The 15,894-nt window shown below is 39.6% G+C and overlaps 1 protein-coding gene across 1 annotated transcript in view; it reads left to right on the top strand.

Moving 5' to 3' along the window:
• Positions 1–15,894, top strand: part of dnah5 (dynein, axonemal, heavy chain 5) — a 202,299-nt gene that overhangs the window by 103,789 nt on the left and 82,616 nt on the right. The window contains exons 29-37 of the mRNA XM_055659224.1: positions 721–920; positions 1,153–1,306; positions 2,481–2,644; positions 3,060–3,216; positions 3,635–3,847; positions 4,156–4,380; positions 8,231–8,403; positions 12,431–12,609; positions 14,303–14,490. Coding sequence (XP_055515199.1) covers positions 721–920; positions 1,153–1,306; positions 2,481–2,644; positions 3,060–3,216; positions 3,635–3,847; positions 4,156–4,380; positions 8,231–8,403; positions 12,431–12,609; positions 14,303–14,490 — 1,653 coding nt within the window. The remainder of the gene's footprint in view (positions 1–720; positions 921–1,152; positions 1,307–2,480; positions 2,645–3,059; positions 3,217–3,634; positions 3,848–4,155; positions 4,381–8,230; positions 8,404–12,430; positions 12,610–14,302; positions 14,491–15,894) is intronic.

The raw sequence follows: 15,894 nt of genomic DNA, 5'->3' as shown, positions 1-15,894 counted from the left end.
AGCCCTTTAAGTCCTCGTTGAGTTACTCCAACATTTTGTGTCTGACAGTTGTGTCAGTTGTTTTGCTTTACAATTTTTAACCGTGTGTTAAACTTGGATTGTGCCATGACTCTCAAAAGCTGAACTTTCTCAAGTGCACTCGTGGACTTTAATTATGTGGCACATATTTCATTCCAAGATATAGAGAGACAGTGTAGGAAACACTGAGGAGGTCGGGCAATATCTGTAGAAATAAAAATAGTTGACATTTCAGGTTGAAGATCCTTTGAGCATGAGTGTAAAAGGGAAAACAAGAGTTTAAACTCAGAGGTGGCTGAATGGATAAAACAAAGGGAATATGCCTTTTTGGGTGTGACTACAATTACTTGATATGATGTTGAAGAAGTCATTTAGTTGATAGATTAATGTGCAAAGAGAGAGAGAGAGGGAGAGGGCACTCAAAGGAATAAATGCTCCCTGACCTGCTGATCGTTTCTGTTTTTATTCCAGCTTTTTAACATCTGCAGTTCTTTAATGTTTATTACCAGTATTGAAACTGATGTTTAAATCATATTTAAACAACAAAATGTAAGCATTCGTCATGTGATTGTGCATATTTGAAAAAAAAACATTTTGGTTTCACAAAGGTTATCTCAATCATTCGCATATAGTCTGTACTTGCATACATACTCAAACAAGGTCTAACAGTTGAGATCTATTTGTTCCTTTGGATTATTGCAGGATATTTGCATTAGTGCTGTGAAAGAGAAAGACATTGAGCAGAAATTAAAACAAGTTATTGCAGAATGGGATTGCAAAACATTCACTTTTGCCAGTTTCAAAACACGTGGTGAGCTTCTGCTGAGAGGGGACAGTACGTCGGAAATCATTGCCAGTATGGAGGACAGTTTAATGGTCCTTGGATCATTGATGAGTAACAGGTTAGTTATGCACTCAGGATCATTTGTTTCAGTTTACTTTGTTTTGTTGATTGCAGACAAATTTTCATCTATTGATCAAGATTTCTTTCAGGCTTCGTATTGTGAAGGCTAATTTTTCAGTTTAAGTAGTATTAAATTAACAAAGTTTGTTAAATGGGCGGTGCAGAAAATAAATTGTACAATTACGGTACATTTTGCATAAAGATTTGAACTTATTCTTATTTCATGGCAGATACAATACTCCTTTCAAGGCACAGATTCAGAAATGGGTTCACAATCTGTCCAACACAACTGATATCATTGAGAACTGGATGACTGTACAGAATCTATGGATTTATTTGGAGGCAGTTTTTGTGGGTGGAGATATTGCAAAACAGCTCCCTAAGGTATGGAACTGGCTGGATAAAGTTTTGCTTGTCTAAAATCCTAAGATTTTTAAGGTTGAAGAAATTATAGGATTTATTTTTTCAATATGAAATTCTACCTTTGAAATCTGCCAAATTGATGACATTGTGGGTAAGTAAGTAAGTTTATTGGCTAAGTATTCACATACAAGGAATTTGCCTTGGTGCTCCGCCCACAAGTAACAACATGACATATAGTGACAGTTACGACTGACTCAGACAACGCTAAACATTAATAATAATAAGACATTAATGATAAAACACCATTGATCAAGCATGTGAACCAACAAAATACCAGATCAAAGGGAGGCGACAGATTTTTGGCTGTTGAGTAGAGTAACGACTCGTGGATAAAAGCTGTTTTTATGTCTGGCTGTGGCAGCTTTGACAGTCCGGAGTCGCCTTCCAGAGGGAAGTAATTCAAAGAGTTTGTGACCAGGGTGAGAGGGGTCAGAGATGATCTTGCCCGCTCGCTTCCTGGCCCTTGCAGTGTACAGTTCATCAATGGGGGGAAGGTTGCAGCCAATAATCTTCTCTGCTGATTGGAAGATTCGCTGCAGCCTCCAGGTGTCGTGCTTGGTGGCTGAGCCAAACAGGACCATGATAGAGAAGTTGAGAACAGATTCTACGATGTAGAATTGGACCATCATTGCCTGTGGCAGATTGTGCTTCCTCAGTTGCCGCAGGAAGTACATCCCCTGTTGTGCCTTTTTGACTAATATATGGTGTGGAATATGCTAGATCTGATCTCTCAGGAACATAGGTGCTGGAATAATGTATCTACTTTAATATTTATGACTGCATTGCAAACGTTATGGTGTACAGTATTTCAAAACCTACACACAAGGTATATGATAGCCTTGTGAAGAAAAGTTGTTTTGCCTGCCTGTTGACTTGCATTTTATTTTCTGCCACTTTAATTCACCATCAAACTTCCAGTCTGAATTTTTTGTTTGTGGTCTTCCCTATTGTTACAACAAGACCCAGCATGGTCTTCAGAAATGATGACGTGTTTTGTCTCGGCATGTTGCATCTTACAGTATTCAATATTAAATTCTCCAACTTTAGATAACTTTATTTTGGTCTGTATTTGAGTTGGCCATTTCTGCATGTCATCATGTTTGCTTTGTTTCTTGTCATTCTGCTATAACTCAAGGAAGCCAAACGTTTTTCAAACATTGACAAATCGTGGGTGAAAATCATGACTCGGGCTCGTGAGACCCCAAATGTAGTGCATTGCTGTGTAGGTGATGAAACCATGGGACAACTTTTACCACATTTATTAGAACAACTGGAAATCTGTCAGAAGTCATTGACAGGGTAAGTCTTTAATCTTCTGAGTTGTCCTCATGTTGTCGACAGAACAGTAACCATGATAATGGTTCAGACCAGATTTTAACTTAATCAGACTTTATTTACAGTAACATTATTTAATTTAAAATTTGTATATTAACATAACAGTACTGCAAAACATTTCTATTATTTTTCCCTAGATGAGCTATAAATAATTTTCAAACACTTTGTTTAAAAGTACATTAAATGATATATGTGTAGGAAGGAATTGCAGATGCTGATTTAAACCGAAGATAGACACAAAATGCAGGAGTAACTCAGCGGGACAGGCAGCATCTCTGGAGAGAAGGAATGGGTGACGTTTCAGGACGAGACCCTTCTTCAGATATAGTTGTCCTCTTCTTGTCTACCTATTAGTTATTGCTTTACTTTCTACTCATAGGTACCTTGAAAAGAAAAGACTTCTTTTTCCTCGATTCTTTTTTGTATCTGATCCAGCCCTCCTTGAAATCCTTGGTCAGGCTTCGGATTCCCACACCATTCAAGCACACCTACTGAACGTTTTTGATAACATTAAAACTGTCCGTTTCCATGACCGGGTAAGGTTAAGAAACATAATTAAAATGAAGCATTTATCATTCAATGTAAATAGAAACATTAACTTTAATTCTACTTATTGTCCTCTTTGGTGCATGTAAATGGGAAGGTCAGGAAGCATAATACCAGGTATTTAACGAGGTTGCTGCTGATGCATTCAATCCTTCAAATTAACTGAAAATTGAGCGGTGTCAAATTTGCATGTAGCTAAGTCTATTGAAATTTGATCTTGCGTCTTGCTGAGATATGGGCAATAAGCTCTTTTATAGTAGCTCCGGTGCAGTGATCAATACAATTTGAAATTCATTATTTCTGAGCCATTAACTTAGTTAACAGGAGGCCTGTTGAGTTGAAGTTTAAACATGGGATGTTATTGAGCAAATTTGAGACATTATGAGGTCAATATATCTTTATTAACAGGTGTATGATCGTATTTTGGTTGTGTCTTCACGCGAGGGTGAAATAATTGAACTGGATAAACCTGTTATGGCAGAAGGAAATGTAGAAGTCTGGCTAAATGCTTTACTGTTGGAATCTCAGAAATCACTCCATCTGGTCATCCGTTCTGCATCTATGAGCATTCAAGACACTGGTTTCCAACTGACTGAGTTTCTGAATTATTATCCAGCACAGGTATACTTCTGGTTAAAATATTGCAATCTATTCTCAATTTATTTGTAATTGGAATATGCGACTCTACCATTTCATTTATAAAGGCATATATTCATGTTTTTATGCATCAAAAGAGGATTTGCTCAAGTAAAAATAACAATCTTAAAAAGAAAAGCGGGTCATATTTGTTTAAATGTTATCATTAGAGATAAACTGACTAGTTTGAGTTTAGAATTTTATGTTATATCCACTATCTAACATGAGATATTTAAAAATCACTACCAATGACAGATTGTGTCAATCTATATATTTTATTTTTTTTCCTAAAGGTTGGGTTGCTTGGAATTCAAATGATTTGGACAAGAGATTCGGAAGAAGCATTAACCAATGCCAAATATGACCGAAAGATTATGCAACAGACCAATCAATCATTCTTAGAATTGCTGAACATCTTAATTGGCATGACAACAAAGGATTTAAGTGCAATGGAGCGTGTGAAATATGAGACTCTTATCACTATCCATGTACACCAGCGAGATATCTTTGATGACCTGGTAGGAATTGAGTTAAATAATTTGCCTCTCTATAATAGTCTTGTCTCGTTAAAGGTTTTGAAAGGCAATTGGAACATCAAATTCATTTTTGATGAGACTTTGACAATGATTGAAAAATAAAATATATCCTCAGTATTGTTTGTCCAATTTAATCCATTCTTTATTAAAAAGCATGCATTTGGACAGTGAAATCTAACTAATTTGATTAACAAAATAATATAAACTAGTGTTTAAAACACAACAGCAGATCATTTTGAAACAGTTTTTAATAGTATTCTTACAATATAGTTTTAAAATCCTGTGTATTTCCCACTTAGGAAGACAATATTTTATTGGATCCAAAATGTTCTTTTGTTTTTGATTATTGATCTGCAAACCACTATTCAATAATCCAAAAATTGGAAAATTAATTTATTTCAGCATAGCAAATCTTAATTTCCTTGTCTTTTCTTTGTTAAAATTACATCAATAGCCATTGGTAATTCAGCTCCTTGAGTCTGCTTTGCTTGTCAATAAGATTATGGCTGAAATAAAACAAAGTTGTAGTTATCTGCCTTTAATCAATATTCCAGAATCTATTACTAAAGACCAATCATCCTTTCAGCCTTTTCCAGTGAAAAATTTCCAGATTAATGCGATCCTCCCAATAGAAAAAAAAATGATCACTGGTCAAAACACAATGCTGAAGGAACTCAGCAAGTTGGATAACATCTGTGGAGGGAATGGACAAACTACACTTGGGGTCGAGACTGGGAATTGGTTTAAAAGAGAGATGGATGCTTTTCCGTCTTTCTTCCCTCTCATCCAATCCGTCTGAAGAAGGGTTCCAAAGGAAAACATCCTATGTATGCTCCCTCCATAGGTGCTGTTTAACCTGCTGAGATCCATGAGCACTTTGTGTTTTTGCATAAGATTCCAACATCTGCAATTTCCTGTGGCACAAATGAATCCTAGTATTTCCTCATGTTAAACTGAATGTTACAAAAAGCAAGGAAACTGGGAAATGTAATGTTGGACATGTGTTTTTAACTGTTATGACTAATTACATTTTTAACGGAAAGTAATTTGTACCCTTGAAATGTTAACTAAAAACTTGTATTTGATTCATTGTGAATCTTATCCGGTCACTTTTTTGAGTATGTTGAACATTCACATGAAATATCAGTTGCCTTGCAACATTCAAGTGGAGATTCCCTTGTCAGACTGCAAAAGGACATTTTTATATTCAGCATGGCCAACACAGAAGAAAGCAGTTCAGTGCAACCAAGATAGAAACATAGAAAATAGATGCAGGAGTAGGCCATTCGGCCCTTCAAGCCAGCACCTCCATTCAATATGATCATGGCTGGTCATCCAAAATTAGTACCCCATTCCTGCTTTTTCCCCATATCCCTTTTTTCCGTTAGCCCTGAGCTAAATCTGACTCTCTCTTGAAAAGGTCCAGTGAATTGCCATCCACTGCCTTCTGTGGCAGAGAATTCCACAGATTCACAACTCTCTGGGTGAAGAAGTTTTTCCTCATCTCAGTCCTAAATGGCCTACTCCTTATTCTTAAACTGTGACCCCTGGTTCAGGGCTCCCTCAAAATGGGAAACATTCTTCCTGCATCTAGCCGGTCCAATCCCTGAAGAATTTTATATTCCAAAAGATCCCCTCTTATCTTTCTCATTTCCAGTGAATACAAGCCCAGGCCACGCATTCTTTCCTCGTATGTCATTCCCGCCATCCTGGAAATTAACCTGGTGAACCTACGCCGTCCTTCCTCAAATTAGGAGACCAAAACTGCACACAATACTCCAGGTGCGGTCTCACCAGGGCCCTGTACAACTGCAGTAGGGCCTCCTTGCTCCTAAACTCAAATCCTCTCGCAATGAAGGCCAACATGTCATTAGCTTTCTTCACTGCCTGCTGTACCTGCATGCTTACTTTCAGTGACTGATGAATTAGGACACCCAGTTCAGACTCCCCTTTTCCTAATCTATGGCATAATTCAGATAATAATCTGCCTTCCTGTTCTTGCCACCAAAGTGGATAACCTCACATTTATCCACATTATACTGCATCTGCCGTGATCTACCCACTCACCCAACCTATGCAAGTAACCTTGCAGCTTCATAGCATCCTCCTTGCAGCTCACTCTGTGACCCAGCTTTGTGTCATCCACAAACTTGGAGATGTTACATTTAATTCTCTCCTCTAAATCGTTAATATACATTTTAAGTAACTGGGGTCCCAGTACTGAGCCTTGTGGCATCCCACTAGTTACTGCATGCCATTCTGAAAAGGACCCGTTAATTCCCACTCTTTGCTTCATGTCTGCCAACCAGTTCTCTATCCATGTCAATACCCTACCTCCTGACTTTCACAGATCCTGTCACTGCTTTCCAAATGTGCTGCTATTACATCTTTAATAATCGACTCCAGCATCTTCCCCACTATCGATGTAAGGCTAACTGGTCTATAATTCCCTGTTTTCTCTCTTCTTTCTTAAAAAGTGGGGTTACATTGGCTAACCTCCAGGCTACAGGAACTGATCCAGAGTTAAGAGAACATTGGAAAATGATCACCAATGTATCCATGATTACTAGGGCCACCTCCTTTAGTACTTTGGACTGCAGACCTTCAGGCCCTGGGGATTTATCTGCCTTCAGTCCCAACAATTTACCCAACACCATTTACTGACATGTGGATTCCCTTCAGTTCCTCCCCTCCCTAGATCCTCAGTCCCCTAGTATTTCTGGGAGATTGTGTGTGTCTTCCTTTAGTGAAGCCAAAACCAAAGTACTAGTTTAACTGTTCTGCCATTTCCTTGTTTCCCATTATAAATTCACCTGTTTCTGACTGTAAGGGACCTACATTTGTCTTCACAAATCTTTCCCTCTTCACGTATCTAAAGAAGCTTTTACAGTTTTTATAATCCCCGCAAACTTTCTTTCATACTCTATTTCCCCCCCTCTTAATTAACTCCTTTGTCCTCCTCTGTTGAATTCTAAATTTCTCCCAGTCCTCCGGCTTGCTGTTTCCTCTGGCCAATTTATATGTCTCTTCCTTGGATTTAACACTATCCTTAATTTCCCTCGTTAGACATGGTTGAGCCGCCTTGCCTGTTTTATTTTTTAGCCAGACAGGGATGAACAATTTTTGTAGTTCATCCTTGCGATCCTTAAATCTTTGCCATTGCATCTCCACCGTCAACCCTTTAAGTACCATTTGCCAGTCTATCCTAGCCAATTCCCATCTTATACCATCAAAGTCTCCTTTCTTTAAGTTCAGGACCCTAGTCTCTGAATTAACCGTGTCACTCTCCGTACAAGATGAGTACTATTTTGAAGAATAATCACATCCCCGAGGGTTGGAGAGTCACATGTTGATTGTTGAACTTTAGTTGAGGGCAAAAACAATGCTGAACTAACTAATTTGCAGAGTTAGGTGAGAATATAATTTAAAGTTGACGACATAAAAGTATCAAGAGTAGAGGGACACGGTCAGGGTTATTTACCACAGGACACCAAAGCGTGTCTTCAGTCAGACAGTCTAAGCACCAGAGTCTTGTGGGAGGCATGTTCCAGATCTCAACAGGAATGCTGGTTGTTTACAGCAAGTGTACAGTACTCATGAAATCAGAGATTTCTAGGGAAATCAGTGTGAATCATAACTTATGCACACAGACATTCTTGCATGAAAATTGTTTTCTAAAGGCACTGAGCCAATCAAACACAACTCTATCATGAAGCATGGTTTTAATGCTATATTATGGGCAATGCAATTGCAGCCCCTGTTATTTTCTCAATTTAAGAATTAAAGATAAAGGAAATAACAAATACTTTTTTTTAATGTGTTTGTTTTGCAGTGTCGTCAACATGTCAAAAGTCGTACAGATTTTGAATGGCTAAAACAGTGCAGATTTTATTTTAATGAAGACTCTGATAGAATGCTGATCAACATTACCGATGTTGGATTTGTTTATCAGAATGAATTTCTGGGCTGCACAGACAGATTGGTTATCACACCCCTTACTGACAGGTGGGCAACTGAAACACTTAACGCTGCTGTTTTTATTTTTTTTAATTAATTAACAGGATATGGATTTTGCTGAGTGCCACATTTATTAGCCATCCCTTATTCCCATTGAAATTGTAGTGGTGGTCTGCTATCGGTCTAATGGATGCAGTTCTTGAATGTCTGAAGTCCGAAGAATTAGATGTAGTGATATTGAAACAACCTGAGAAATTATTTCTAGATCTTTGTGGTCCCATGTGTTTTCTAATGATGTGTTTCTTGATGGAAGAGGTTTCATGTTTAGGAGGATTGAAATAAAAACAGTGCTGGAAACAGTTGCAGCTCAGGCTTCGTCAGTGGAAAAAGAAACAGTTTAGCATTTTATTTTGGGGACCCTTTACCATAATTTGGGGGCTTCATCGGACTTCATATTTTGGAGGTAATGTCTGATGAACCTTAGTGAGTTATTGGAGTACTTCTTATAGGTGGTATATGCTGTTTGTTGGTCAAGGAGGCCTGCATGTTTTGCAGTTTCTTAAGTAATGTTTGGTCTACACTTATCCCAGCTAATGGTGTGTAATCTATCCTGGTCTTGTAGCAATTTCAAAAGGCTTTGAACAGCTATACGAGTTTGGCATTAGCGCTATTCTTCACTGCACAATTCCCAACTTTAACATGCTTTTGCAACAGTGGTATTTATGTGGCTGGCCAAGATATATCGTTGATGATGTCAATCGGAAATTCAGAAATGTAAGTGGTTGGAATCTTTAGTGCTGGAGAAGGCCATCGGCAGGCAGTCAAGTGGTGTGAATATTACTTCCATTTATCAACCCACGTCTGGGTGTAGTTGTCCAGGGCTTGCTAAATGTTGGCACATAGTTGGTCCATTTTAACTGAACTAGACAACATACAATCATCAGCCCATACAGGGCTCGAAATTAGCGGTTGCCCGGGTGCCAATGACCACCCAAAGTGCCGCCGGGCAACCTAAATGCCGAGTCATTTTGCCCGGCTTGGCAGATACTGGTTTATACCGAAGATAGACACAAAAAACTAGAGGAACTCAGCGGGTCAGGCAGCGCCTCTGGAGAAAAGGAACGTGACGTTTCGTGTGGGCGACGGCTGTAGTGTGGGGCAAAGGTACTAGGTGCGGGGTGATGAAGGGTCGGAGTGAATGTTGGGCCTCGCACAGCAGCAGCAGCGGCCGCAACAGCAGCTCCACCTCCTCCTACTCCCGTACCCCTGATAGCGGCCGCTGCTTGCAAATCCGCCAACGGCGATATCCACTTTTAAAACAAACCCTCTCTCACGCCAATGCCGGGAGGAGGGAGGGAAGGGGTGGCCTCCTTCCGCCGTCTAAAGCAGCTGTACCAAAGATCCTGTCCTATAGCTATAGGATCTTTGTGTACAGGATGAGTGGGGGGGGGGGGGGTCAGTACAGGATGAATGGAGGAGGTCAGTGGGCATGGGATGAATGTGGTGGATCAGTGCAGGATGAATGGGGGGTAGACAATTATGCTGGAGAAACTCAGCGGGTGAGGCAGCATCTATGGAGCGAATGAAATAGGCAACTTTTTGGGTCAAGACCCTTCTTCAGACTGTTCCCCCCATTCTTCTTGAATGGGAGGAGCAGTACAGGATGGATGGGGATCGCTGCAGGATGAATGAGGGGATCAGTACAGGAGGAATGGGGGGGATCAGTACAGGATGGATGGGGGATCAGTACAGGATGGATGGGGAGCAGTGCAGGATGGATGGGGAACAGTGCAGGATGGATGGGAAGGGGGGGTCAGTACAGGATGAATTGGGGGACAGTACAGGATGGATGGGGGGGTGGCAGGAGAATCAATGAGAGGTGGATAGGGTGATCAGCGCAGGATGAATAGATTCAGGGGGGGGTAGATGGGGAGGGGAGCACAAGGGATGTCAGTGTGGACTGAATAGAGGCGGGAATGGGGATCAGTGCGGGATGGAGAGTCAAGTCAAGACATTTATTTATATAGCACATTTAAAAAACAACTCTCGTTGGCCAAAGTTCTTTACATTTGTTATAAGAATAGTATAAACAAACAAACTAAATACATATATACATATAGACCTCGCTCAGTGGACGTCAGGAAAGGCTTGGGAGTATAGATAAGATTTTAGTCTTGACTTAAAGGAGTCGATGGAGGGGGCAGTTCTGATGGGAAGGGGGATGCTGTTCCACAGTCTAGGAGCTGCAACCGCAAAGGCGCGGTCGCCCCCAAGCTTATGCCTAGACCGCGGGATATTCAGCAGCCCCAAGTCGGCCGATCTGAGGGACCAGGAGGTGGAGTGGTGGGTGAGAAGACTTTTAATGTAGGAGGGGGAAAGCCCATTGAGGGCTTTGTAGACATAGAGGAGGGTCTTGAAATGTATACGGAACCGCACAGGGAGCCAGTGGAGAGAGGCCAGGATCGGGGTGATGTGGAGAGAAGGGGTCCTGTACGAGAGAGAGCGAGAGAGTATAATCGGTTTTAACAGCTATTGTCATAAAATGCCTTTAGAGATTTCCATGCAATCTGTATATTTAGATATGGATAAATTATGTGGAAAGTGAGTGTGTTTCTGTGCCAATAGCAATAACAACCCATGCTATGGCCATGTCATGGTAATTTGCGGTCCTTCACAGAAAACATGCTTGCATCAATCTGTAGTGTGCATGGTTAAGCATATATGGTAGCATTGGTCCAGGATTTATTGACACAGGTTGATCATACGCTGAATAATCCAACCACATTTTTGTTTGGAAGTGGAAAGAACTAATAGAAATTGCATTAATCGCAATGTGTAAAAAGAGTTGAGATACTGTATTATAATTTTGCTACATGTCATTATGGTATATATGATGTCTTGATTGGTGAATATGTTTAGTTTGTGACTTTATTTGAAGCAGAAATAATATGTGAATGCTTCATTGAGCTTAATTCAGACTGGTAACTACGCACTTCGTCCGAGCACACTATCGCACGCGTCATGCAAACCGTCTTAAATGACCACCTAAACTGTCATTTGGCAACCTAAAAAATCTGCCTAGGTTGCCCGGCTGGCAACAGGGAAAAAAAGTTAAGTGAGAGCCCTGCCATATACCCACTTCAAATCACATGATGAGGCTACTTAATCCTCTTTCTTGGCAGGGTGTTATATACACAATGTCACTGTTGGATATGTGCCCATTTGTAATTGTACTGATTAAGCTGAAGTTATGATTCTGCTTCTCCCTACACAATTATTAACTGACCAGATGAGTATTTAAAGAATTTTGTTAATTTCAGATGGGACTTTTCCAATTTCTTCATTGAGTTTGCACTGTATACTGTACCTTACTTTTAAGAGCTGGCAATACTTTCATGTGGGAAAATGAAATATTAATTAGGAAAATGTAATTGATCTAAATTTTTTAATTATCCACAAGTTTCTTGATTAGCTGAACATTTCTATTTTTGATTCAAAATTCCAACATCTTCATTGGTTTTTGCTTTACAAGTAACTAATTTTGTATGGAATAGGATCCCATAAAAGAATTGAGGGAGCATTGTTGATTACAGCACTGTGGATTATAGCACTTCCTTTTGTGATGTTGTATCCTTTAATATCCATCTGAACTTCAGCCAGTGTAACAATGTTGCAATAACACACTGGATTACAAACAGAGGTCATTCACTCTCATTGTGATGAGAGACTGAATATCACAACTTTCTCACTCTGTTACTGTTAAATTCCTGATCTTCCATTGAACAATCTAGTTCCTTGTCCAACACAAGATAGACACAAAAAGCTAGAGTAACTCAGCGAGTCAGACAGCATCTCTGGAGAAAAGAAATAGGTGACATTTTGGGTCTCGACCCTTCTTCAGATTGAGAGTCACGGTCTCAACCCGAAACGTCACCTATACCTTTTCTCCAGAGATGCTGTCAGACTCACTGAGTTACTCCAGCTCTATATGTTGATCTTTGGTTTAAACCAGCATCTGCAGTTCCTTCCTCCACACTCCTTGTCCAACACACTTGTGCTATGTTATGTCCTTTAGGTGTTACATAACTCTAGCTCAGGCACTTGGAATGAACATGGGAGGAGCACCTGCTGGACCAGCAGGGACAGGCAAGACTGAAACAACCAAAGACATGGGAAGGTGCCTTGGGAAGTATGTTGTGGTTTTCAACTGCTCAGATCAAATGGATTTTAGAGGTCTTGGTAGAATCTTTAAAGGTAAAAAATTATATTTTTAAACGTGCTATCGTATTATATTTATACAAGTTTTGATTATATTGATCTGTTTCAATAAAAACAAACATTAACAATGATGATTTTAAATGTGTGTTTGTTTTCTCCCCATCTTTCCTCTTCTACTGTGGCCAACAGACTTAGACTTAGACTTAGATCCTTTATTTGTCATTCAGACCTTTCGGTCTGAACGAAATGTCGTTGCCTGCAGCCATACATGTAATAATAAACAACAAAACACACAATAAACACAAATTAACATCCACCACAGTGAGTTCACCAGGCACCTCCTCATTGTGATGGAGGCAAAAATCTTAGGGTTACTGTCTCTTTCCTCCTCTTCTCCCTATGCGCTGAGGCGATACCCCACCGGACGATGGTAGATAGGTGGTATATTCACCCAGGTATGAAGGAATTACAGATGATGGTTTACACCGAAGATAGACACAAAATGCCGGAGTAACTCAATGGGTCAGGCAGCATCTCTGGAGAAAAGGAATAGGTGACATTTTCTGTTAAGACCCTTCCTCAGATCTGCAGAATGGTCTTGTCCTAAAATGTCATCTATTCCTTTTCTCTAGTGGTATATTCACCTGTTCTTCTCTAATTGGCCACTAGATGGTGTGCGAGCAATTAAATGTGCACACTGAGCATCTCATAAAACCCACAGAATACAGTTTCCCATGATAGCTTTATTGCAGCATCTCCTCTTGGAAATCCCTGACGCATGAATGTTCAAAGTGGTAAATTCGGTTCCATTTCGGATGGAATTGAGAACCTTGTCCATTCACGCAGAATCTTGACCAGTGTGCACCAACTCACAAACTCCCCACTCACCTGCCTTTCAGTCATCACTTGCCCCATCCTTGGAAGAGCCAAGAAGAATCCGCACAGCCATAAATGAGCAACATCCTTGATCCCAAAAGATTGCTTAAGAAGAAGCAAATTGTACGACTTAATCTTGTCATTGTTCATTGGAAAAATATAATAATGCAGGTGCTTGAAATCTGAAATAAAAGCAGAATAAAAATGAAAATGCACAGAAGGTCAGCATCATATGTGCAAAAGGTTATTTTTCATTTGAATGATCATTGATGTGAAACTTTAACTGGTTTTCTTTTCACGGATATTGTCTGACTTCGGTATTTCCAACATTTCTGTTTTTATATTAGCCATTACTTATTATTTTGTCCCAGCCCAAACTTGCATCTTTATTTTGAGGGGTAATTAATTGTTTTGAATAAAACAATTGTAATTTATGGCATGTTATTGTTTGAGGAATTAAAAAAGATGTATTTAAATTTTATTTTGTAGCATAAAGCATTATTGGAAACTGCATATGATTAAATAATATGCAAACAACCTCTGAGCAGTAAGCAGACATCTTGAAAGCTTGAGATGCATTGTTACCATGTAATGAAATGCTTCAAACAAATTTGCCAGAGGACATTGAAACAATGATGTACACGTTGTTTGAACATGCCTTATGCCTTTTGGAAACTTTTTGCATATGTGATAAAGCCCTTGCAATTAAATTTGCAGCCTCCATATAGGTTAACAATTTTCACTAACATTTCATATAAGTAGCCTTTTCAAATGCGATGGGTATTTTCCATCTATTGTGCAAATCTTTCAGCAGTATTCAACAAGTATACAATATGAGTTATCCTTTTCATAGGCCTAGCACAGTCTGGATCTTGGGGTTGCTTTGATGAATTTAACCGCATTGACCTGCCAGTTTTGTCAGTGGCTGCTCAGCAAATTGCGATAGTATTGACTTGTAAAAAGGAACGCAAGAAAAATTTCATATTCACGGATGGGGATTCTGTCGAAATGAATCCTGAATTTGGAATATTCCTCACCATGGTAAGTGAAATACAGTTTGTGCAAAACATAAAAAGAAAACGACTAGGGTTTTGTAAGAGTATTTGAACAAATGGTACAACTAGGTAACTATAAATCACAGGGTGTTCATTATCACATATGACATAATTGGAATATATTCAATATGCAATAATTTAGCCTTGTAAGCAGATGTGGCAGTCAAGCATTAACATGCGAGTGCCACAAACCCACTTTTTAACAGCTGACTTAGTAAGAACTAGGAATTGAAGTTGAACACATAGAAACATAGAAAATAGGCACAGGAGTAGGCCATTCCGCCCTTCGAGCCTGCACCGCCATTCAATATGATCATGGCCGATCATCCTACTCAGTATCCTGTACCTGCCTTCTCTCTATACCCCCTGATCCCTTTAGCCACAAGGGCCACATCTAACTCCCTCTTAAATATAGCCAATGAACTGGCCTCAACTACCTTCTGTGGCAGAGAGTTCCAGAGATTCACCACTCTCTGTGTGAAAAATGTTTTTCTCATCTCTGTCCTAAAGGATTTCCCTTTTATCCTTAAACTGTGACCCCTTGTCCTGGACTTCCCCAACATCGGGAACAATCTTCCCGCATCTAGCCTGTCCAACCCCTGAAGAATTTTGTAAGTTTCTATAAGATCCCCCCTCAATCTTCTAAATTCTAACGAGTACAAGCCGAGTCTATCCAGTCTTTCTTCATATGAAAGTCCTGACATCCCAGGAATCAGTCTGGTGAACCTTCTCTGTACTCTCTCTATGGCAAGAATGTATTTCCTCAGATTTGGAGACCAAAACTGTACACAATACTCCAGGTGTGGTCTCACCAATACCCTGTACAACTGCAGTAGAATCTCCCTGCTCCTATACTCAAATCCTTTTGCTATGAATGCTAACATACCATTCGCTTTTGGAGCAATAGCAGGCCACCTGACACTTCAAGCCATTCAGTGTGATGGTGGATGATCTGTGATATTTATATTTCTCCATGATCCTGAATTCTCCAATCCTTCAAAACATTATCTGCACTTCCTTTAAATATGTTCAGCCATCTGTGCTGAAGAGTTTCAGAAATTCATAACTGAATACATTTTTAAACCTCAAATTTTTGATAACTTCTTGGTTTTTACTGAGTCCGCTGTTAAAAAGTGGGTTTGTGGCACTACCATTTTAATGCTCCAGAACTAAACTAAATAGAAAGGAACTGGTCAATGTTTAGTCTTGACTGCCACATCTGCTCACAAGGCTGAATTATTGTTAATTGTTTATGTTGCATTTGCCAACATTTGGCCTATATCAGCTTCTCTGGCAGCTTCTTGCCAGCTTCTTCTGGCAGCTTGTTCAATATATGTATTTCCCTCTGCATGAAGAATTGCCCTCTCATCTCTTTTAATACTTTCCCTTC

Source organism: Leucoraja erinacea, chromosome 2 (assembly GCF_028641065.1).
Source record: "Leucoraja erinacea ecotype New England chromosome 2, Leri_hhj_1, whole genome shotgun sequence".
Lineage (NCBI taxonomy): Eukaryota > Metazoa > Chordata > Chondrichthyes > Rajiformes > Rajidae > Leucoraja > Leucoraja erinaceus.
Note: the sequence above shows the minus strand (reverse complement) of the source record. Positions and strands in the feature narration are given on the sequence as shown.